This window comes from Narcine bancroftii, chromosome 6, assembly GCF_036971445.1.
Source record: "Narcine bancroftii isolate sNarBan1 chromosome 6, sNarBan1.hap1, whole genome shotgun sequence".
NCBI classification, from domain to species: domain Eukaryota; kingdom Metazoa; phylum Chordata; class Chondrichthyes; order Torpediniformes; family Narcinidae; genus Narcine; species Narcine bancroftii.
In genome coordinates this window covers 18,932,991-18,958,517 of record NC_091474.1, presented here as the reverse complement: position 1 = coordinate 18,958,517, position 25,527 = coordinate 18,932,991, and the positions used below count along the sequence as shown (strand labels likewise).

At 40.0% G+C, this 25,527-nt stretch overlaps 1 protein-coding gene across 13 annotated transcripts in view; it reads left to right on the top strand.

Annotated features, from left to right (window-relative positions):
* The window catches only part of zmynd8 (zinc finger, MYND-type containing 8), a 138,042-nt gene that overhangs the window by 22,648 nt on the left and 89,867 nt on the right, over positions 1 to 25,527 (top strand). For 11 of the 13 annotated variants that reach the window (XR_011339938.1, XM_069884199.1, XM_069884196.1 and 8 more), the window contains one exon: positions 23,987 to 24,181. Coding sequence is in view for 12 of the 13 variants with exons in the window: in XM_069884199.1 (XP_069740300.1) it covers positions 24,099 to 24,181 (83 nt within the window). In the remaining variant the exon portion in view is untranslated. Of the gene's footprint in view, positions 1 to 15,500; positions 15,586 to 23,986; positions 24,182 to 25,527 lie in introns of those variants that run through there. The other 2 variants (XM_069884190.1, XM_069884194.1) reach the window with 2 other exon arrangements.

Here is a 25,527-nt window from a genome sequence, read left to right as displayed (position 1 = left end):
ATTGACAAAATATGCAAAAGACCTCAAATCCAGACTACTCTGGGACTGGGTTGGTCCAGATTTTTGGATTTTACAGATTTTTGGGCAGTCATTTTAAAATTCAAATTTAAGAAGCATAAAGAAGAGATGAACAGATAAATTTTGATAGTTTATTCACAAAACATTTTTTCACATAAAATACAAAGTTAGGGGGAAAAAGTTTAGAAGTAACATGAAAGGGAACTTCTTCACTCAGAGGGTGGTGGCTGAGTGGAATGACTTCCTGGAAGAGGTGGTCGCAACAAAGTCAATTTTGTCGTTAAAAGAAAAAGTTGGATAGGTATTTGGATGGGAGGGAATTGAAGGGTTATGGGCAAAGTGCAGGTAGGTGGGACTAGGGCAGATCACAGTATGAACTAAAGGGGCCGAGATGGCCTGTTTCTGTACTGTAATTGTTATATGGTTAAAAAAAAATAATTCATTCCTGCAACTTCAATGCATGTGTGGCATTTATACACACACACACACACACACACACACACACACACACACACACACACACACACAAACAAAATTTTAAAAGTTTGAGAGTTTTCGAGAAGTCCAGATTCTCAGGTGGTCTGGATTTCTGGCATCCATATTTTTGGACTTTTACTGTATTGAATGCTCTTTGGGAATATATTTTGAATGTGCTAGCAGCTTTGTGTAGGTCTTTTTTATAATATTCATTCAGGCATTTCTTTCAGAATCGTGGAAGAATTATGCATGTAGTTATCAACACTATCAACTACCATTACTGAGCTGCTCAATACAAATGAGTGCAATGGAACCTGACCTTTAAGCCAACACAGTGGTTAGTTGTTTCTTATCGACTTCCCTGGCTTTCAGCTAATCATTTTGTATTATGCTTCCTGTTTTTTTTCTTGAAATATGCCACACGTTATTTTCCTACTTAAAGTTTTACAGTTGTACACTAATTCACTGTGAACCATTGGTAACATTGAATTTTTAGACATAACAAGAACAGATAAGAGGCCTAAGTGGCCTGCTTTCAATCACTCTAGTCAATATTTGATATTGCAGAACATTTAAAACATGTTCAAATCAGATCCATCTGCTCTCAATGATCATCCTGAGCTAGAGAGATAAACCCCAATTCTTTTCCTTTGTGAGCATTGTCTTCTTCAACTGTTCCCTCATATCCAATAGTGTAAGGAACACATTAATTTCTTTGTCACTAAGAGAGAAACCATTTGTTTGTCTGCCTCTACTGCTTTCACTTCCTCTAGCCTTCATCGATAATTTTCTGATTTTAAGAGACTTAGTTTCATACTAACATCCTGTTTAATTTTACTCTATTTTCTTATTCTCTCTACAAATTCATCAAGCCCAGTGGTTTTCAAACTTTTTCCTTCCACTCACATACCACCATAAGTAATCCCTATGCCATACATGCTCCAGACCCAATTGTTACTGAAATATTTTGTTTGAGAAAAATTGTCATTGGCCCATTCCCTTTTGGAGTTCTGAAACCATGCACATAACGAGTCAATTAAGTACAATTAAAACAGAGGTTTTCAAACTTTTACTTTCCACTCACATACCACCTTAGGTAATCCCTTACTAATCACAGAGCACCTAGGCATGGGGATTACTTAAGGTGGTAAGCGGAACGTGCAGACTATTTTCTAAATGTGCAATGTTTAGAAATCAGAGGGGCAGAGGGAGTCCCTTGAGATTACTTGCATGTAGAGTCAGAGGAAGGAAGGCAAATAGAATGTTAGCATTCATTTAGAGAGGTTTAAATATACAAGTAAGGTTATAATATTGAAGCTTTATAAGGCAAGATCAAACTGCGCTTGTAATGTTCCTCTTGTGGGGAAGTCTGGGACCAGAGGGCACAGCCCCAGAAGACAAAAACATCCCTTTAGGACAGAGATAAGCAAGAATTTATTTACCCAAAGAGTGGTGAATCAGTAGAATTTGTTGCTGTGGACAGCTGTGGAGGTCATCACTGGGTATATTTAAAACAGGGGTAGTTAGGTTCTTGAATAGGAAGGGAATCAAGAGTTAAGAAAAGAAAGCAGGAGAATGACATGATTAGGGTAGTACAGCAGTGGCCAAACCATGGCTTATGAGCCACATTTGGCTCTTTGATATATAATGTGCTGCTTGTGAAAATATGTTGGCTGAGACAGGAATTGTAAAAGCCACTGCTCACAATGGTAGATTTTAGTGGGTGTGGCTTGTGGTCACGTGATTGTTGCAGCTCTCAAGTATCGGTTTATCATATTTGGCTCTTACAAGGAAGTTTGGCCAACCCTGGCGTAGTGGTTAGCGCAATGTTATTACAGCGCCAGTGACCAGGGTTCAAATCTGGCATAAGTAATTTGCAAGTTCTCTCCGAGTCTGTGTGGGTTTCCTTTGGGTGCTCCGGTTTCCTCCCACCCTTCAAAATGTACAGGAATTGTAGGTTAATTGGCTGTAATTGGGTGGCACTGGCTCGTGGGATGGAAGTACCTGTAACTATGCTGTGTTCTTAAATTCTTGTGTCTTATGGTCTGACCATTCAACTGAACTTTTAAATGGTCTCCTAGCTTCTATTCTTGATGTAAACAAGATAATTCAAAACTCTGCTACCTGAGTTCAATTAAATAATTTCTTGCTTGCTGGCTACATTAGCTTGCATGAAACAATGCTGAGATTTTAAAATTCGCTTGGTTTACAAATACCTTAACAGTCAAGTATCTTCTATTCCTATAAGCTGGGAAGACATTTATTTTTCACAAATTCTGGATTCTTCCCCCTCCTCAGATTTAATGTGGTGCATTGATCAGCCCATATCTATCCTAATGTGATGGAACTCAGGCCCCAAACCTCTCTGTCTATCACTTCTCTGTTTCCACCTTTATGAGCCTTCCTTTGCTCTTTGAACAAAGCTTTATCATTTTCTTTGAATATGCTTACGTGTAAGAGTGTCAAATTTCCATTTCAAAATTTAGCTTGCAAAGCACCTTGAATTTTTTTCCCTCTAAAAGGGTTAGGTAATTTGAAGACATTGTTTAGTTAAATACAACATTGAACAGATACCAATTAATTTTAGGAGTAAAACATGAAGGTCTGCAGACACCGTGGTTGAAATAAGAGTAAAATGCTGTACTTTATTTAACAAAGAGAAAAATACATAACCAATGTTATGTGCATGAACCCTTCATCAAGGTATGAGTAAAATGTAGGTCAGTGCCCGAACACAGATACCTGCATAAATTTTGTTCAAACCTTGATGAAGGGCTCAAGCCCGAAAAGTTATGTATTTTTATCTTTCCTAAATAAAATATTCTGTTTGACCTGTTGAATTTCTGCAGCATTTTTTAGCATTGTAAATTGTTGAGGTTGCTGCCCGCCGAACTGTGAGGCACCAGGATGCACGGTTTGAGGTGAGATCAGCCCACTGGCGGTGGTCAATGTGGCAGGCACCAAGAGATTTCTTTAGGCAGTCCTTGTACCTCTTCTTTGGTGCACCTCTGACTCGGTGCAGCCCACCTCACTGAAAAAAGACAAAGGAGGTAAAACCACTTTCTCATTAACATGTCAAGGGATTGGTTATAGTCTTTGAAATATGGGAGTAAACTCAGAGGAAATCAATGCTATCGTAGGGAGAGCAATCAAACTTCACATAGACAGCATTGTGGTCGGGTATGAACCACACTAGCTGTGCCACTCTGCCACTCCGTCACTCCATGAGTCATAAAATATTCATCAAGGATAGTTTGGTGCTGAGCAAATGTTTCAAAATCAGGATGGTGTTTGACTTAAAAGGATATCTGGAGTTTCTTCATGCAACTGCTACATTTTCCCTTCTCTCTGGAATCAATTGGGGGTTCATTAGAATCAATGGTATGTTGGTATCCTGATACATTATCTACCACGGAGTTGTAGTTGATATGTCAATTAATTTGATTGCTGTGTCAAATATTGTTGGGATTGTACTCATCCAATTATTATTTTTACAATTAGATGCCTCAACAATATTCCTCCTCACTTCCCACTCATCTTACATGAGAATACTATATGCATTTCAAAAGTATTTCATTGCCTGTATAGTGCAACAGGAACATGTGTTACTTAACAAGTGGGAAATGAAGTAACCATTTTACTGTTTTCTCTTTCTATTTTATGTCTGTGTGGTGGATGTCTTTGGCAAGATCAGCATTAGTTGCCAATTAATTGAAAGTTTGCTTGATCAGTTTGGAAAGCAGTTAACATTCAGACATGTTTTAGTCAGTTTGGAGACACACATAAGACAGATGAGTAAGTACAAATGGAATATTCCAGGAAATATTAAGCATTGCAACTAACATGTTGCAGCCAAGGCCTCTGTAACCCAAATTTTGCCTCTGGACTTCCAGGATGCTGCAGAGGATATCAGAAGTATCAACATGAGGGGATGAGGGTCTCAGCAATGTGGATATTAACATATCCCCACATTCTTTAGGTGAGGTCTTGAGCTAGGAAACCCCATTTGGAGAGCATATTGTTGGTGAGTAAGTGATAAATGACATGGCAGTTATATAGATTAGATTTGGCCTGCTTTTTGTCAAAGGATATACTCCATATGAACATTACCCACTGACAATAGGATTACACAACTTTGCCTCTGGAGCAATTTTGAGTGAATAGGACTTTTTGTACAGAAATCCTGCAATATTGCCATCAGGAAAACCTGTCATTAATCCATTTTGTTCATTTACATTGAACCAAACAAAGCTGCCATAACGCCAGGTCAGTGTGTCATTTTACACAGCATGCCGGCTTTCCAGGAGCAAAAAAAGATGCGGCAAGTAATACAACAGGGTCGGTGTCTAGTGTCAAATATAACATACTGAATTTGTCGGCATGTTTCCCCCCACTCCACAAAAAAAATGGCTCAACTACATTCCCCCGGTCTTGTATGCAAAGTTGGTAATGATGAAGAATTTATTTATGAATGATCAAGCCCTATTTTGAAAGACCAACAGCCACCCCACATCTGTCCCGTCAAAACCATGAATTATATATGCATAGACATCCAAATGGCCTAAACCCCAAGTTCCCGCCAGTCAGGTATTCCCAAATGAACTATTGCTGTCAGCCAGATTGACTCTGCCTTTTACCTTTGCTGTATAACTGCAGTACTCGAAGTACTCGAGATGTACTCGAGATGGCAGAGGTCGAAGTACTCGAGATGGCAGAGGTCGACAGCATCGAGTCCACGCTGCTGAAGATCCAGCTGCGCTGGATGGGTCACGTCTCCAGAATGGAGGACCATCGCCTTCCCAAGATCCTGTTATATGGCGAGCTCTCCACTGGCCACCGTGACAGAGGTGCACCAAAGAAAAGGTACAAGGACTGCCTAAAGAAATCTCTTGGTGCCTGCCACATTGACCACCGCCAGTGGGCTGATAACGCCTCAAACCGTGCATCTTGGCGCCTCACAGTTTGGCGGGCAGCAACCTCCTTTGAAGAAGACCGCAGAGCCCACCTCACGAACAAAAGGCAAAGGAGGAAAAACCCAACACCCAACCCCAACCAACCAATTTTCCCTTGCAACCGCTGCAATCGTGTCTGCCTGTCCCGCATCGGACTTGTCAGCCACAAACGAGCTTGCAGCTGACGTGGACTTTTTACCCCCTCCATAAATCTTCGTCCGCGAAGCCAAGCCAAAGAAGATAACTGCAGTGCAATCTAGCAGACCTAGTGTCAAATCAGTGATGTACTGGGAATTATATCTTTCTGGGTTTGTGCCAGACCCAGTCACACTTTTTGATTGCCCTCACCCCTCTCCATGAGTGGCCCACAGCAACAATAACATTTTGCAGCTGGGTGATCCGAGGCTTCCATGGCTGTTTCACCAAATGGAAGGGGCCAAGAATGGCAAATGGGCTTCAGACTGCTCAAACTGAGGACAAACCCACAGACCAACTTGCTCACAGCACAAGGTAACTAGAGACACCTGGGAAGAGTTGGGAGTGGGGCAGTGGGATCAATGTGGGGGATGGTAGCAGGCTATCAGGAGACACTCTGGTTCTCCCTGCCGGGAGAAAGCAGGCATTGGGCCGCTGGAAGATAGTGAGACAGTGGTATTATTTTTAGAAAGATTTTTCCTGTTGTCTTACTTGCATGTTTTGTACAAGTTTTAAATGCTTTCCCCCAAATGCATTAAAAGAAACACTGTCACATGCACATCCTTTCCTGTCACGGTACCAGAATGCTGGAATGGCCCCTTTTCACAGATGTTGATTTGGTACTGTTACTACCTCTGCTGCCGAAACAAACTGGGAGTGAAATGACCACCCTCTCTCCCACCCCCCCCCCCATGCCCCCACCCAATTCTGTGTTCGTACCTTTTACACAGAAGGTGTAGTGCAATAAAGGTGCAAATATCCTGGAACAAAGTGGCTGTGTAAAAATAGCTAATGTTTTCAGCACCAAAGCTAAGATATTCTTGTTTCCCTGATTTCAAACTATTGGTTCAACCCTATTTAAATATCCGACTCTCACAACACAGTACTGCTGAAATCACTTGGCACCACTTGGACAAGTTTCCCTTTTCAGGAACATAGTCAGGAACACAGTCTGTCAAATCATGGTCTTTGAACACACAACTGAAATTCTTTCACTTGTTCCACCTTAGAGTTTGCCAGAATGTAACACCCTTTCATCTGCTTCAGGTGCAGAGCTTGGCACAGTTGTTGAGAAATATTTAACTGAGGCAGAAAAACAGGTTAGTGATCACCACACTAGATCTTTGTCAATGCTGAAACCACATCAAACTGAAATCACACTTGATGATGTGAGCAACGTAAGACCATATTAGCACAAATATAGAAAAGACCTGGATGACTTCAGTTTTGTTATATATTTTTTGCTGCCAGGGTTTATATCACAAGCAGTTAATTGGGTTAAGTATCCATTCATTCATTCATCTGCTTTAATAAAGTTCTTAAAAGTAACCTATTTGTTGCAGAATTTGTAACAATTTCAACTTCTGTTACAGCTTGAGATCTGTGTAAATATGTATGCAGTATAGTGTAGCATATGGAATACATTTGATACATTATTGGATGAATTGCTACAGTTGCCTTCAATAAAGGATGTTTTATTGGTAGCTTCAACTCCAATATTTGCTTTATTAAGCAGCAACACAAAGGGACTGTGATGCGCCGCAGTGTGAACAAACAAGCTCAAACAACGAAGGCTGTAATACAGGCTTTTATTAGTCCAAAACTTGCACACAAGTTTCAGTTTCCCTTTTGGCTCCAAGGGCCGGTGTGAGCCTTTATATAGGGCCAGTGATTGACAGGGAGTAGATGGAGCCAGCCTCCCAGATTATCTCCCTGCAGGTACAGTGGGTTGTCCCCTACAGTAGGAATGCAGACATGTGGAGGCAGTCACAAGCCCCTTTCACACTTGTATCCCAGTAAGTCGGTCGTTCAATGTCCTGGGATAGGAATAGGGATTTGGCCTTTCACACTAGAGTACTCCTAACTGGGACACTGAACGCTTTCACAGTTGCAAGGGTTTATCCCCAATGTTTGGTCTGTGCTACCTTTAATAGGAAGTGCTTGAAATGCAATTGCCTGTTTTACACTTGCCCGATCTTAATGCCAGCATCTGTGGACGCCGGGTTCAAGGTCAGAAATACCCGGCATGAGATGATGTCATCTGATGCCAGTGTTGAGCAGATTTTGCTTTCACACTTACCACTTTAAAGGCTGATTGGCATTCAATTCCTGGGATTATTGGCAAGTGTGAAAAGAGCTTCAGACAGTCTGGTGGTTGTATCACCACAGGGAATTATGATACTACAAAGGCAATGAGAACTTGGTGCTTGTGGGAATAATCAAATGTGAAGTAAATTGAGAAAGTGCTCTCTGGGTAGCATAATGATTTGGGCAAGCAGTGGATATTTCAGATACATTGACAAGCTTGAGAAATGTAAACGATCTCAGCTCTTCACTGGTGGCCGGGCTGGATGTGTACAATATATCAGTGAGCCTTTTGGTGACACAAGCCACAGATGAGGACATGTAAAAATTTTGAAAGAGTGTTTAATCACACTTTGAGAGATTTTTGAGAGAGCATATGCAATAAAGAAACAACTGTTGAATATGTGTTCAGGCTAAATACTGTTACAATAGTGCAAGTTATATCTGCTGAATATTTGAGGGGGGCATGTAAAATGGTCAGCAGTATGAATATGATTACATGAGATAGCTGATACTAATAGACAGAACTCAATAAAGGCATTGCATTTCAACTTGGTGGGACTCTTTTTGGGTCTGCCAAAGCTTTTGGTGCACTTTTAATTTACTTATACAGTAAAAAAAAACACACAAACAATCATATTTGTCTGGGACCTAAGACTGGTTCCCTCTATTCTTAAACAAAATGAACTGTTTGGACATTTGAAAGTGAATGGGTGTTGGTGAAAGTCTAACATGGTGGTTTGGACCTTTAATTCTAGTGGTGCACAAGGAAGAATTATATGGAGTTTACAAAGATACTCGAATCAGGTGATTACCATCAGTTCTCATCCTCAATATTTATCAAGCTGAATCTACCAGATGCTTATGCACAATTGAATGTGGACTTGGAGTTAGAATTACATGATAATTCATTTTCACAAGGGGTTATATGCATTTACTAAGCTACATTTGGGGTTAAGTCAGTGCCAAAGGGTTTTTACTTCAAAAAGAATAAAATGGCTTAATGCAATCAAGATGATATTCTCATTGCTACAGAGACAAAGAGCACTTAAATGTACCATGGAATACACTAAGTAGGGTAAACAAATTTAATATAGAGCCTTTTTTTGAAGAAGGATTCAGACCTGAAACATTGGTGATATATCTTTACCTCCTATGCTGTGAGACCAGCTGAGTTCCCCTCATTTCTATTTTTTTTTAAACTATAATATTGAGCTTAAAGGGAACAAAGTGTGGACAATAAAGTTGTCCATTTGGAGATCAGAATCATCATGGATAAACCAAAATCTGTATGATACAGGTTGGCAATTCTTCTGAATGGATTCTTTATTTAAATACATAGGTATTGCTCAAATAATATACCAAATTTGGTCAGGATAACTGAATCCTCTTCACAAGTTATTGCACAGGGAGAAGCCCTGGTTCTGGGGTGAAGAGCAGTGGAAGGACAGATAAGTAAATAGAGCCAAGCTTACAAATTAACCTTTTCCAGTCCATTCTGACTTGCATAAACCATTACATATGTCATGTGATGTTCCAGCTGTGTTAATATTGTTGAATTCCAAAAATGGGAAATGATCCATATTACACATGAAATTGCAAGGCAAACAAATGTTCTCCCAACTACCCAATTGTTGCCAATAGACAAATGAACCAAATACATGAGGCCTCCCTGTACCATGGCAACAGCTACAAAACAAATCAATGACAAAACTCATACACTACCTAATACATTCCAATAGTGTCAAGCATCCTGTACATGATTTAATCTAAAAACAAAATAAATTGCTTTCTCTTAAAGTGTAATTCATAAAAGTGCTGGAGAAACTCGGCAGGTCACGCAGCATCTATAGGAAGTGAAGGGTAACCAACGTTCCAGGCCTGAGCCCTTCATCAAGGTACAAATAAACAGCAGGCAGGTGCCTGAATAAAAAGATGGGGGGAGAACAGGAGAGGAGGGAGGAAAGGGCAAGGAGAGGAGTACAGGCTAACAGATAGGGGGTCATAGGTGGATATTGGTGGAAGGGTAGATAAGAAAAAAATGGAGAGAAGTTATAGGGGGAAGGGTTAGCTTTCTAAATGGAGAGGGAAGAGCAGTGGGTTCAGAGTTGGAGGAAAGTAGACAAGGGCATAGGAAAAGGTAGGAACTCAGGGAGGGGTTTACTAGAAATTGGAGATGTCAATGTTAATAGCATCTCGTTGGAGAAAGTGCCCAGATGGAATATTAGGTGTTGTTCTACCAGTTTGTGGGTAGCCTCAGTTTGACAGTGCATGAGGCCATGGATAGACATATTGGTGTGGGAATGGTCCGTGGAAATAAAATAGTTAGTCACTTAGAGGGACAGAATGAGAATGCACAACAATCCCTGTTACCTTCTCGTATCTAGATATTTCACAACTTCCAAAATTTTCTGCTTGTATCGAGATATCTCTCAGATAATTTTGCCTGGTGTTTGATCAGACAGTTTCTTATCTAGATCGTATTTGGAGACTTCTGCATTGATTGGTCTCTGGAGTCTCAGCTGTAAGTTTTCCTGTGAGGTATATTTTTTGTTCTTTTTTTTTTACCTATTTACTGGATGTTGCTTTGACTCTTTCACCTTTCCATTGACACCATTTCATAATTGCTTTATCCACCCAGTCCACAATTACCAAAGTATCTGTGTTTTTAGAATTTTCAAGGCTGTCTGTGATACATGATTTGTTAAGATGTCTTGTTCCATCAGAACATTGCTTTCCTTTGGCTTAGAGATGGAGGAATGTTCAACAAAGATACATTGTCCCAGTGTTGGCATGACACAACTTCACACAGTCTCAAATCATGTTGTCCAATCCTCTTTGGCACCCATCTTTTGTTTAACTCTTTCTCTCTCTTGACTGTCTACTAGCCTATTAGCACTGATTCATTAAGACAGAAGTTAGATAGCAGGAGAGAAGGCTCATAAAGATAGGTAAAAACGCACAGTAAATGCTGGAGGAACTCGGAGGGTATCGCACCATCCATAGGAGGTAAAGATATATTACCAACGTTTTGAGCCTGAGCCCTTCTTCAAGAAATAAGCAACAACAAAAAAAATCAGTCAAGCATTTCTGAGAGAGAAAGGTGGAAGAATGGGAGGGGGAGGAGTCCAGACCAACAAACAAAATATGTTAAATGGATATGGTAAGAGGAAATGTGAGAATTGATTTGGGCTCTGTGAAAGATGAAAGAGAGAGAAAGAGAACAAGAGAAAAGGAGATGTGGGAAGAAGAAGGGGAATGGGGTGCAGTTTAATAGAAACTGATGTTAATGTCATCCATTGGAAGGTGCCTGGATGAAAGATGAGATGTTGTTCCTCCAATGTAGGTGGTCTCAGTCTGGCAGTGCATGAGACCACGGACAAACATAAAGATAGGCTGCCGAGATGAGATGATGGATAGAGTAGAACAATAACTTAATGAATTGCAAACATGAGCATGCGGTAAATTCTGTAATTCTGTGAAATGTTTTGGTATATAGCAGGATGTCTACTTTTAGTCATGATTAAAAAGTGTCAAATGAAATCAGAGCAAGGTGATGTCATTGTTTAGTTGACCGCGTCACTGTGAAGTCTTCTGTAAATAGCTTATTTCCGAGGTACAATGGAACTAAATTGAACCCTGCATCTGGATAAACAGTTGAATAGACACCATGATGATTCAGCTGGCTTTGTGGTTGCAATATTAAACTTTGTTTTTGAGCAGTCAAATGAAGTTTCCTCTGGAAAGCAACAGGATCCTTCAGTGAATATGTAGTTGACATTCTGAGTGACTAGCTGCAAATTTACCATAACGACAGCTACAAGAGAAACCATGGAGTTTTCCTGCCAGATAAATGTAGCACCCAAAGAATTTGGACTAGAAAATGGGTAGAAAGTTGTTAACATCATTCTGCTTTCCTTTCTCAATGAGCCAGGAGAAGATCATTTGCTTTCATGATCCCAGGAGGAAATCTTAGCCCTCTCTTTCTTTGGGATTTCTTCGAAAACATGATGGCTTCCTAACCATTCATGAAAACCACCTTTCCATAACCTTCACTTGGGGCCATCACTTCCTGATCTCCCTTGTATTTTTCCTCAGAGGCTTTTATTAAAGTAAAACCAGCTGCCAAATGGTATTATCATGTTGCTGATAATCTTTTAAAATATATTAAGAGAATCAAGGGATATGGAATTAGGGTAGCAAGGTGCTGCTGAGATTTTGAAAAATTATAATGTTTCTGAGTGATGGCACAGGCAGGACGAGTTGAATGCCCTACTAATACTTCAACTTCCTACATTTTTATGTTCTAGAAAATCTAATTAAGATGGAATTGTAACCAAGGTACATTGCCCCTATATGGTATTTGTCTCTTTCAGTTCCTTCCCATTTGGTCTGCTTAATGGAATTGATTTGATTTTGCTTGACTCCATCATGTTCCAAAAGATTTGAGCGAGAATGCGTCCCTTAAATTTGTATGGCCATTTCTGGCTATCTGCTTTTGTGCTCTCATTCTGTGCTATAGCAAAATCATCCAAAGATATGCATCAGCCTTGTCTCTGTATTAATGTGTGGTCTTTGTTAAGCTGCAGTTCTGTTTAGTTAAACGTTGGAAAGCCTGAGAAACTATTTTTGGTCCTTGGCAGAAACATACCTGTTAGCAATTCCTTCTCCAGTCTCAGGGATCACCAGACTTTTCATAACCTCAGCATGCTATTTCTGCCAAGTTCCTTTCCTTCACCTACTTTAACCCCCAATAACATTACCTAACTGTTCATTCACTTCACTTCATCTGCTACTCAAAGGCAGCCTTATATCTTCAGAATTAATTATTGCAGCACTTTTCTGGCCTACCTAGCATCCTGCCTGACTGTAAACCTCACCTTATCCATTACCATGAAGTATCTAGCCTCTTTCATTACCTCTGTCTTTGCTGGCCTCTATTGGTTCCTGGTACGGCAGTACATAACATTGAGAATTGTAGTAAGGAAAATGGTGAGATTTATTATTAAGGAAATTATGACAAGATGCCTATGAAATGATATGGGATTGGACAGACTCAGCATTAATTTATGAAAGGGAAATTATATTTATCAAATATATTCAAGTTTTTCATGTGTTGTAACTCAGAGATAAGAGGAAACCAGTTGATTTTTACTTTCAGAAGGTGCCCCATAAGAGAGCACACAATGATTTGTGAAATAAAATGAAAGATACTGCATAGTGGTGCAGTAGAGAGTGCAGCATCTTCACAACTCCAGTGATCTAAGTTTAGTCTTAGTCTCCAGTGGAGTTTGCATATTCTCCTTGTGATCTTGTGGCATTCCCCTCAGTGTTCTGGTTTTCTCCCACATCCAGAAGACGTGCTGTTTAGTAGGTTAATGACTACTGTGAATTATACCTTCCTTTAAGTGGATGCTCAGAGAATTATTGGGATGTTAATGGACATCTGAAAGAGACGAGATTGTAGGGAAATGGGAGTGATTTGAATGCTCCAATATAACATTGTTTGGATTGGCTGAAAGTCCTCTAATACTGTTAGAATATAAAAGATACCATTGTGCTTGAGATTAAAAGGAAACACAGAATGATAAAAAAAATGATTGGTGGTTTTGGAGGGACCAAACCTATATCAACCATGACCTTCTTAAATGGCTTAGTACACAAAATGGGCTGCATTATTAATTCCTGCTCCTATTTTAGTAACCATTTTTTCCAAAATCTTCTTTCAGACATGAGAAACAAGAGTTGGCCCTAACATGCCTCATGCTTGCTTTCCCAGTCAATAAGATCATGGTTTATTTCATCCTGGCTGCAATTTGACTCTCCTGCCTGTTCACCATGAAACCTATCTCCTTTGATTTCCAAAAAAAATGTTTGCTTCATCCTTGAATATATGTGATTACCCCACTCCAACATGTCTCGAAGGAAGAGAATTCTAACCATACCCAGTAAAACACAAAAAGCTGCAGATGCTGTGATTGTAGTCAAAACACAAAAGATGCTGGAGGAACTCCGCCTGTCTCACAGCGTCCATAGGAGGTAAAGATATATTATCAGTGTTTCGGGCCTGAGCCCTTCATCAAGATACCTCAGGCCAAAAATGTCGGTAATATATCTTTACCTCCTATGGGTGCTGTGAGACTGGCTGAATTCCTCCAGCATCTTCATGTTTCCAAACATATCCTTGAAAGAAGTTTCTTCTCATCCCAAACTTTAACTGTTCATTATTTTGAAATGCTATCCTTTAGTTTGAGATAAATAGCGCTGGACAATGCTATTCCAGTGCTAGCTAACCAGGTTCTAATCCAGTGCTGTATGTCAGGAGTTTGCATGTTCTTCCCTAACTGGATGGGTTTCTTCTGGGTGCTCCAGTTTCAGATTTCAGATTTACTGTCAGAGTAACATCACATACAACGCTGAGATTCTTTTTTTCTGTGGGTGAGGCAGAATTACCACTAATTGGTAATGCAAAAAACTGTACACATCGTATATGTGTAAAAAATTAAGAACTGAAAACAGATAATGAATGTAAACAAATTGACTGTGCAATACAGAATGAAGAAAATCAATAAAGTGCACAAGTAAGAGTCCTTAAATGAGTCCTTGTTGTTGAGGAGTCTGATGGTGGAGGGGTAGCAGCTGTTCCTGAATCTGGTGGTGCGAGTCTTGTGATGTCTATACCCTCTTTCCTGATGGTAGCAGCAGGAAGAGAACAAGAACTGGTTGGTGTGGATCCTTGATGATTGTGGCTACTTTCTGATGGTAGCATTCCCTCTAGATGTTCTCGATGGTGGGGAGGGTTTTGCCTGTAATGTCCTGGGCTGCGTCCTCTACCTTTTGCAGGGCTTTATGCTCAGGGGTATTGGTGCCCCCAAACCAGTCTGTGATGGAGCTGCTCAATTCACTTTCCACCATACATCTGTAGAAATTTGCCAGGGTTTCCAAAGTCATGCCAAACCTCCACAAAACTCATGAGGAAGTAGAGTGCCCACTGCCTTTTGGAGGGCTTTACAGTTAGGGTTTGTAGGTTAATTGGTCACATGGCTGTATTTGGATGGTATGAACTGGAAGGGCCTGTTTCTGTTCTATATCTCTAAATTTAAAAAAAATACAATACAGGAGGAAACATACACTCAGCACCTACAATATCAAGACCCTCACTTTGGCTTTCTTTCACTCAGCATCCATTCCTCTTCTAATTTTATCTCTGCAATCCACCTATTCTTTGTTAAAAGGGGCTATTTACATTCAGAATATCATCTGTGTATATTGTAGCAGTGCATTTTGTTTAAACAATTAAATTCAATGTCTGATATAGTATAGGAAAATTTATCTTTCACTTATAATTCTGTAATATTAATATATATTTAAAGAGCTTGAAACATTGGATCAAGTCCAGAAAACTGCTTTTATCCACAAAATGTAGTTCTTGTCATTTTACATTCAGGGAAAAGGACACTAACAGCAAACTAATCTGTTAAAATAAGCTGCTACATTATAACAAGACAGACTTTGCTGTCTAAAATTAAACAGTAGTTTCATACTGGGTTGCTTCTTTGCTATCTTTCCTTTCTGATTCTGAAACAGAGCCAAGCTTTGAATTTAAAATTCTTTTCACAGAATGGTTTCTGTCTGCAAATGCTGTGCAGAAGTTACCATTCAGGAAGTGTATGAACCAATCAGCTTCAATTGTATATGCTGGTAAAAAAAGTCCGACCAATTGCATTTGAGGTACTTTGGAGACTGACATATCATCAAGCTTATGTGCCGAGCCCTTCTCTGACTACTGAGTTACTGTCCACCATGTTTTTTTAAGTATTGACTTAACCCTGTGTTACTGTACAATGCAACCACAGAGGTAAGCAGCAAACAGTTTCTTTTCTGTACTTTTAAAGTGTTAAAAATTATTTCCATTTCCTTTGATTGTCTGACTGTTATAAAAATCAGCAATCCAAGTAGTTTCAGTAGTTACAAGGACAGAGTTTTACTTTTTGCTTCTCTTGGTCACATGTTAGAACCATCTTGTTCAGCACTGACTCTCTGTTTGAAGTGAAATCATGTGTGTTATTACAAATATTCCTTAAGTAGGGAGAATTGCCTTTTGGTTCAAAGAGTTTTGATCCTCACTAATCAATTAGACTGGCCTTCTCTTTAACAGAAGGTCCTTGCCCTGTTGTGCAGCAGTCACATGCTTGCTGGTGGGCAAACAGAAGAAGCAGCAAAGAAGCAGGCTACTGCCCTACAGGGAATCAAGGCAGGCTATAGCTAGTTTGAATTGCAAACAAGATCACCGTCACTAAGAAGGTAGGATACAGATTGTGTTGTTCTACTTAAAATCAGATCCACTTCTCTCACAATGTGGTTGAGTGTATTTCTTTAGTGCCAAGACAAAATGGCAAATTGCACAAAGGAAGTGTAAGTGGGGGGAGGCTTGCGGCCTGCAATTCTGAAATCCTATTGAAGATGAATAATAGTGTATGCATGATGTGCACTCTGTACAGTACAGAACCAGCTGATTTTTGCAAAAGAGGTTATTTCTGCATATGATATTGAATACCTTTGTGCAAAGAAGACAGACATGCTGAGTCACATCGATGGGCATTCAGAAGCTCATGAATTATCTGAAGAGGTGAATACACTTTATTTCATTGGTTGAATAACATTGAATGACTTTGTATAGGAATAGTTGATGCTTCTCAATCTGTCAATCAAATTGTGCATTAGTGCACCATTTTTTTCCATTAAAGGCAATTTGAATAATTGAGATTTTATCGTTGAATGATCTTGAATCAGTGAGGATTTCTTCCTGGATTATGAAGTTCTGGCTTTTAAACATCCACTTTGCACATCACCATTTCTTGCTTTTAAACACTTTTCAGTTCTAATTAGGTTTTCATTCCTGTGGGATAGGATTGATATCGTCGATTATTTCTGCAGTAACATTGCAGTTTTCTTTTACATTTTTAAACATGCGTTATTTTGTCATCCAATGACATGAAATACAATACCCTTCACAATTTCCCATAGCATTCTACAGGCAGTAAAAAAGATTTGAAGGGTATAAGTTATACAACATCTATTCAGCTTCTCTAACTTCTCTTGAACAGTGTTGAGTTGAGCTGATAATCTGTTACTTTTTTCACTTTGAGAGCACATTGGGTATAACACCTCTCCTGTTCTTAATTGTGCCACAGGATTTTTTATACCCATCTAGGTAGGGAGATGGGGGGGGGGGGGGGTTAAATTTTCTTCTGAAAGATGTACCTCTCTCAGTGATGTCCATTTCTAAATTGGAGCGTCAGAGCAGCTTTGTGTCCTCCTCCGTCTCCTGGAGTGACAGTTGAATACAGAAACTTCTAAATCTGAGCTTCTAAAGGTAGGTAGCCTGGAAATTAAGATATCCCAAGCGGTAATGTGCAAACACACATGATGACTGTGCAAAATAAATCGACATTTTACAGTCACCATCCACCAGCTAATTTTAATTAAAGTGTATATGCATAAAATAGTTGATACAGTGTAAAAGTCGACCCCCTATTTTTGGCCCTGGCCGCCTGTCCACCAGAGCACCTGATGCTCCGACCGCCGTCTCTTGCCCAGGGCCAGGCTGCATGCCCATCTGAACTCCCGATCCCCTGACTGCCAACTCTTGCCTTGGCCAAAGCTGCATACCCACCAGAGCTTTTGAGGCCCTGTCCACTGACACTTGCCCATGCCAGGCCACCTGCCCACCCGAGATCCTGATGCCTCAGGCATGCTCCCATCCGTGGTCCTGACGCTCTGACTGACCGCGGACTCTCACCTAGGCCATGGCTGCCCACCAACCCATCTGAACTGCCGATGCCCCGAGACTTATCGGGCACCTGCCCGACCATCGGAGCAGCCTTCGCCATGAGCGACACAGGTACTGTGGTCAAAAGGAGTATGTAATGGTTGATTCCTAAATTTTACTCTAATAACTGGTCCACAAAATTTGAGTATTACACTCATTAGCAATATATAATTATCACAAAACCTGCTTTTGGGAGTGTCAAACCATTTGATAAAGAATTAGAATTTTGAAAATTTTGTTAGTTAATTACAAAATCCTTTGTATTATCTGTTCAGGCAAACATTATCATGAATTTGACTTTTCAGATGCTTAAAATGACCATGCAAATTATTTCACTAATTTTCTCTGCTTTGCTGCTTCCCCTTCCCACCTAACCCACCCCGCCGCCCGTCCTGGAGTGGTGGGGGATGGGCACGGATAGGAAGATTGTAAAATGTTTACTCCTGATGTGGTACAGCTGCAATCAGGACTCACTTGCTTGTGCAGGAAATCCTGCGGAGAACCACGTAGCTGGCTGCTTCATGGCACTTTGCAGACAATGTGTACTGTGCTTGCAGCCTTTTTTTTATAAATAACTGTGGAGTTACTAGCCAAGAGTTGAATGTTTCAACTTCTCTTTCAGCGTAAAGTTGGAAGGAAGGAAGATACAGCAGATGTTCACCAGTTGAGTGAGATCATGGTGAAAATTTCCCACAAATTGGTCTGGCATCATCCTTTCAGCTTATCAGTAACCATTGAAAAGAATGCTTATTTTCATTTGATTTTATAACTGATTGCAAATGACATTTGACCTGGGGTATTGGTCCAATCACTTTTTTTGTCTCTACCCAGTCCTGTATTTTAAGTTTCTTCAACCCTTGAAAAGTTATGCACAAAAGACTATTTAAGCCACATTACAACATGAATTGATTTTTGGCAATTTAAAATAATATGACCCTCTAATTTTTTTTTTGTTAACTAATGATTGTTTCACTTTCTCACTCTTTTTGTTTACACTGCTTCCTGGGCTAATGCATATGTGCAGTGTTGATCCAATGAGTCCAGAAGTAATGTTCCTGGTGTTTGCTGAGGTAGTCAATCTCAGTTGGGCAGCAACGGGGCACTAAATTGGGCTTCAAATTTCATTCAACTCAGTGGTGGGGGGTTGCCCTGAACTTAATTACTATACAGTAGCTAGAGTTAGATTGTATCCAATTGAGAATGGGTTAAGACTGCTAAATTACAGATCACAGAATAACATAGAAGGAGGCCATTTGGCCCACAGATTCTGAACCACAATATAGAGCAAGCCTGCAAATTCTGTTTCCAGAGGCATTGGTGTGGTTTATTCTCTATTCTGTTAATGTGTTTGGTCAAGGTGAGGCGATGGAAGGCGTGTATTCTTATGAAGTTGATGCTCTCTACTCTTTTGACTTCAGTGCCACCGATGTGGACAGACAGGAGTGTGGTTTCTACCCCTTCTCTTGAAGCCAGTGATCATTTTGTTGATGTGGAGAGATCTAGACACCATGCCAAAAAACTTTCAATCTCCTTGCTGTTTTCAGTTTCATTGTTGTTTGATACCCGGCCTATAGTTAGGATGGCGTCAGTGAATTTAAAGATGTTGGAATGGTATTTGGCTTTACAGTCGTGGGTGAAGAGGGGGTCTAATAGGGTTGGGTTTGATCATGGAGGAGATATTATTAGCCATCTTCACTAATTGCAGACTGTTAGCAAGTCAAGAATCCAGTTGCGGGCAGGGTAGTTGGTAGTGGTGAGGGGCGATGCTGAGGCCTAGATCCTGAAGTTTGCGGATGAGCTTATTTGGGACTATGATATTGAAGGCAAAGCTGTGGACTGTGACCAATAGTCTAAGATAAGTTCCCTTGGCACCTATGTGTTCCAGAACACAATGGTGGAAGCAGAAATTGCAGCATTTAAGAGGTTCCAGATAGACCCATGAGTATGCAGGCAATGGAGGATATGGATCATGTGCAAACAGCTTAGATTAATTTGGGCATCATATTCAAAATGCAGACATCATGGGCCAAAGGCCTGTTGTTGTGCTGCACTGTTCTATGTTCTCTCCATAATTATAGCCACAGGGTCATTACAATAGTCTTTATTCATACTGCTTCATTGTTGCATCTGGAGCCCCTCAAGAATTTATCCTTGGCTGTTCTCTTTTTCTCATCAACGTGACATCACCTGAAAAGAAATTGAGCTCAACATGTACATCAGTAACAGCCCACCAAAATCCCCTTTGATTCAGATTTATTGTTAGAGTAAATGCATGACATCACTTATAGCCCTGAGATTCCTTTTCATGCTGGCAAAAAAAAAATGACCACTTATTGGCAGTGCAAAAAAAACCTGACCGAGTGTACACATGTAAACAAATAAAGAAATGTAAACAAACTGTGCAATAGAGAGAGGAAAAATCAATAAAGTGCAAGAGTCCTTAAATTAATCACTGATTGAGTTTATTGTTGAGGGTCTTTATGTTGGAGGGGTAGCAGCTGGTGTCTGTGTGTGTATATCCTTGTTGTCTTTTGATTCTCTCTCATCTGCTTCATTAAAGCCCAGGTGTACATTCAAAAAATTCTCCATGGGTGGCTGTCATTATTCTGTTTTACCTAACCATCAGGGGCTATAAAGCATCTAGGAAAAATTTTACTCTGCAAAAGCTGCTTTATAAACCATTTTAACCCTTTTCATCCTTGGTTAACAAAATGGACCTTGCAACTTAAAATCATGAAACTCATCTTTGCAATTTGGATTGTAGGCCTTTTGACAGCTTTGTGCCTCTGAACTTGACTATGTGCCTGCCTCTCGAATCTTGACAATTTGTTCTATTTTGAGCAGAACTCTTTTTTTAAATTAAGACCCTTCTCTTCCATCTCCCAATTGTCAGCATGTGTGTTTCTCCTTTTTAACCTGACAATGCTCTTGTTCATACCTCGTTCCTAGTTCAAGTGCCCAGGACCACAAAAGACTGCAGGAAGTACCAAACATAGCCAAGTCCATTACAGGCTCTGACTTCCCATCCATTGAAGAATTCCATGTGAGGCTTTCCCTCAAAAAGGCAGCCAACATCATAAAGAATCCCCATTACCCTGGTCACAATCTCTTACTGCTGCTACCTTTGGGAAGAAGATACAGAAGTCTGAAGTCCAGCATCTTTAGGTTCAAGGACAATTTTTCCCCCGGTGGCTATCAGACACTTGGACCTCCCAGAACTACCCTTATCGTAAAGTACTCCAGCAACGTAGAAAGATGTATCAGGTCTATTGAAATGCAAATATTTATTATTTGCCTTTTATATTTATTATCAAAATTTCTTTTTTGTCTTGTAACAATGGACAAAATGTAAAAATACACAAAAATGTCCTATTTTGGGGGGCACTGGGCCATGCTATGTGGTGCTCTTTCCGGTCAGCAAAAATTGAAGCAAAAGAGAGTCCCCTCAGAGATCAGAAAGCTTGCAGTGCCTGAAACCCTTCGGGAGCCCTTCCTGCTCTTGACACCCTCAAAAATACTGGTCCCAATACTGGGTTCTCATGAACCTGTCTCCAGAAGCCCATAGCCTGGTGTGAGTCCTTTGGATGCTGAGCCCCTCACTGGCTTTCTTCGATTATCACATTCCCGGTGTGGTTGTCTCCCAGGCTTCACCTCAGTGTCTTCATCTCAATGGGGGATGGGGGCAGAGGTCTCCCATTTCTGTCTTGCACCAGTCTACTGATCCCCAGAGTCTGCATCCTTGTGTTTGCTGCCAAGCAAAAGGGTCGGTCGCCATCTTGGGCAAAGGTCTGTGGTTTCAAGATGTTTAACAAAAAAACACCATTGGCCCCTTTAACAAGCTGTTTGAAGCCTGTACTGAGCCATCGCCATCTTTCTATCTGGTTAAAAACACATAAATACTGGAGGAACACAGCAGGCCTCGCAGTGTCCATAGGAGGTAAAAATATATTACTGACATTTTGGGCCTGAGCCCTTGCTCAAGGTCAAAAGCAGGAGGGACCTACATAAACAAGACGTGTAAAGGAACAAATGGGATGGGGAGTACAGACCAACAGACAAAAGGTGTTGATAGGATATGATGGGAGGCAAGGAGAGAATTGATTAGGAGTAGGTGAGCAGTTTTTGGCTCTGTGAAAGGAGATAGTTGGGAAAAGCAAGATAGAGACAGCTAGAGGAAAGGAGACATGGGGAAAGAAGAGGGAGGCAGCAGAAACCAGAAAAGCCTATATTTAAGCCATCAGGTAGGAGGGTGCTCAGACAGAATATGAGGTGCTGTTCCTTCAGTTTGCGAATGGTCTCGGTCTGGCGTGCATGAGACCATGGACAAATAGAGTGGGGAACTGAAGCAAGTTGCCGTTGGGAGAGCCGACAGAGCTGAGGTCCTCAAATTGTTGAGAGGAGGTGTGTGAAGTACAAATTAAGTGGAAACTTTCTCCTGGTTGGCCCTGTTAAATTTCCCTAGTATCATCCCAGTAAATGGAGAGCATGTCAATGCAACTTCTAAATGTAGATAATAGAAATTCTGTGATGAGGTAAGGAGATAGTCAATATTAACTGTATGCCTGGTTCTTTACCTTGCAGCCCTTAACTCATATTTACGTATTGCCACCTTCTGCCACTCTGAATGCATTTGTAAGCTCCACACAACCGTACTACAATTTTCTTCCAATCCTCTGTCCTGTTTGGCAGTCTTCTCCCATTTTGTGCCTCACTTGCTTTAGGTTCAGCTATGTGAAACATGTGTCAATTTTTCAAATTCTGGCACCTTGATCCTTCCTGAACTTAAGCGTTCGTTCCATCATTGGTAGCCATGACTTCATTTGTCTGGACTCAAACTTATTAAAAACCTGTTTCTGTTTTTGGTCATCTGCTCTTGTAATTGCTACTGTGGCTTGAGTTTAAATTTTGTTTCCTAAAAAGATGATTTCAGCCACTGTAATTGATCAGGTTGATTTTGATAATGATGATCTTTTTTTTTTAACCTTGTCTTTAACTTCAGTCTCTTGTCTGTTTTTCCTTCTGCAGATTGCATTGCTATCTATCTGCAATATCATAAACTTCTTTAAACATTTATGCTTTTAGTTGCATTGAAACAACTTCCTGTTTTCAGTGGTCCACTTTTTCCCACTTCTAGTTAACTCCCCACAAACAAAATCTGTAACGTGCTTGTATTTTGAAAGGGTGTATTTTTTATTATTAAATTCGAGATTTGTACCATTTGTTTGCTTCAAGGATGTGTGCAGAAATTCCCAAGTAACCTTTGAAATTTCCCCAATGTTACAAGGCTGCGAACGTCTTTGATTCATATTTACTGCCTGACAGTCCGATTGCTTGCTGACAAACATGTATTACTGACTTCGTGAAAATAGCTTAAAAATTGAATGGCCACATTGCACTAACTTGATCAGGAAGTGGAGATATAGATCTGGCTTTTTCTAAATGCCATAGATTGCAGGAGGACCTGAGATGTAATGCATTATTACGTCTCTTTGTCAGAGTGACTTGGGGGAAGGACATTTCTCTGGCAACGTGTATTCATTGTAACACTCACTGGATTCAAGTGGGACCTGTTCTGAAGTCAGGAGCAGATGGTGGGGGAGGGGCTGTAGAACTCGATTTGTGAGGAAGTATCCAAAAGCACCACATTGTTGAGTTTTAAAGCTATTGTACAAGATGGCTACTCCTTTTTCTCTTTCCTTTAGATAACGGTTAAAAGGATTGCAACAGGAATTTGGCAAAATCTGCCAGTGGGTCAGGAAAGATGACTGATCAGTCAGAGAATTTAGTAGTATTCCCTTCAAAAAATCAGATACTTTGATGTTTTTCTTAATTCGTCTATTAAACAAGTAAGCTTTCTTCTATGCATCTGACAAGTGTCATATGGAAACAGTTTGGACATTGGAATGATTATTAATAAGGATAAGCTTTTTGATGTGCAGCGTACAAATTTAGTCGTCCATCCTGATATCTGTCCACAAATAGAAGGCCTAACACTCTAATCAAACCTTTTGCCAAACTAAATTAAAATAAAATAGTTGACATAATACTTCTAGGACTTATTCTCTGCACAACAATCCTTTGTGCTCCAAATATTTATTTATCACAGAAGGGATGCCCTTTACAATGGTTGTCTCAAATCCTGGGCAGTGACCTGGAGATTTGCATCTATTGACAGGACTTGTTTGGATCTTTTGTCGGTATTTGCAGCAAAGTATAAACATGGCTCTGCTGAGAGGGCCTACATGGAAGAACAAGACCATCCCAATTGTAGAACTTGTTTTAGTGCTGTGCTATGAATGACTGAAAAAGGCTTAATTTTATTCTTTTGGCAGGCTTAAAATTTTCCCTCCCACTCCCCCAAAGTCTCTGTATGTCTGTCTGTCAGTCAGTCAGCTGCAAACATACTTTCCTGTTTCTTATAATCTAGGCTGCAATGCAGAAAGATGCTGTCTGTAACAAGGTAGCAGCAGCTGTACAGCTTTTCAGTGCAAACCAATCGTATCTCACCATGCATCATTTAGCCAATAGCAGCACAGAATATGTTAAAGATTGACAATCGCAGTAGCTGGACTCAGAAAGGCCTTCTGGAAATTTCCTCCATCTTTGTTCCACCAACAACAAGGTAATTTCAGCCAAGCTGAAGAACTTTATATATTTTTAACAGTTAAAAGGTGTGATACTCTGTCATTTATGTAACATACACGACACGGCTAAAAAGGAGCAATTCTGATTTGTTAACAGTTTGTATTTGGTATGGATGGGATAGACTGTATACAAGCTGTGAGACAAGAACAGACAGCCCAGTGCATTGACTCCTTCTGCCCTGAAACCTCTTGGGATGTGCATTCAGCTCTATTCTACATAATTTTGTTGTTAGAAATGCTCTAGCAAAGACACAAAGCAAAATTGTTTTAAAATGATTAAAATAATGATGTAATTCAATGTCTAGGAGAAGCAGATGTCATGCCCAAGGTAAAAATCTGGTTCAAACCAGTTTCAGCAAGTCTCCCATTGCTGTATCTACAATAGAAGCTGCTTTCTCAGTAAATATTTCAAACCCACAATCATTTTTTTACGTCATATTTTAAGATTTTGGATTATATTTGTGAGCAGAACAGAAAAAAAAAAGAATTTTACATGCCTTGAGTATGCTTCTTTAAGGTTCTAACTGGCATTTCATACCAATGATATTCTTTTGACTTTTTGATCTGTTTGAAATATTTCCTGAATTAAGTGTTGGCTGCATCCAGCTTAGTGCAATATGACATTTAGTATCTTTTGATACATGATCTTAATTGTGCCTTAAATGGTTCTGTGGTACAGGTTTGCAGGCTTGACAATTGCCGATGTGATTATGGAGAGTGCCACCATTTTAGGCACAGACAGGAGCAGACCGACAGTGCCAGGTTCCATTTTTAGACTCTGCAATTTGTAAACATTGTGCACTCAGGGCAAGTAAATGGTTGATATTGGTGCATGCAGAGCAGCTGAATTAATTGCTGTAAACAGGATTTGTGCTTCCTAGTTTAAAATCCAATAAATCCAGGGGAAGACTGTTTCCATGGCAATCGGCTTATGTAAAATATAAATACTCAGAGATGTTCAGAATATTTAGAGGCAAGGGACAATTGGCTTATGAATTGGGAAATTTTAAATGATTTTATACCAGAATGGCAGTGCTGGGTAGACACAATGTGTATCATATAATTCATGTTGTACATTTCATAATGAAACCACTTATCCATTTGAGTATATATGGTTACTTAAAATATCAAAGGTATGTTTTAATCAGTAAACACCTGCTTGCTGATTGCACAGTGCAGTTATTATCAATTTGATTTCATCACAAATTATGTCTTGCGAACATAGTCCTTATCAATATCACTGCATAAGGCAGACATTTTGTTACCAATAAATCTGTTTCAGTCATAATCAAAATAACTTCATATATAGTCAGAAAAATAACCA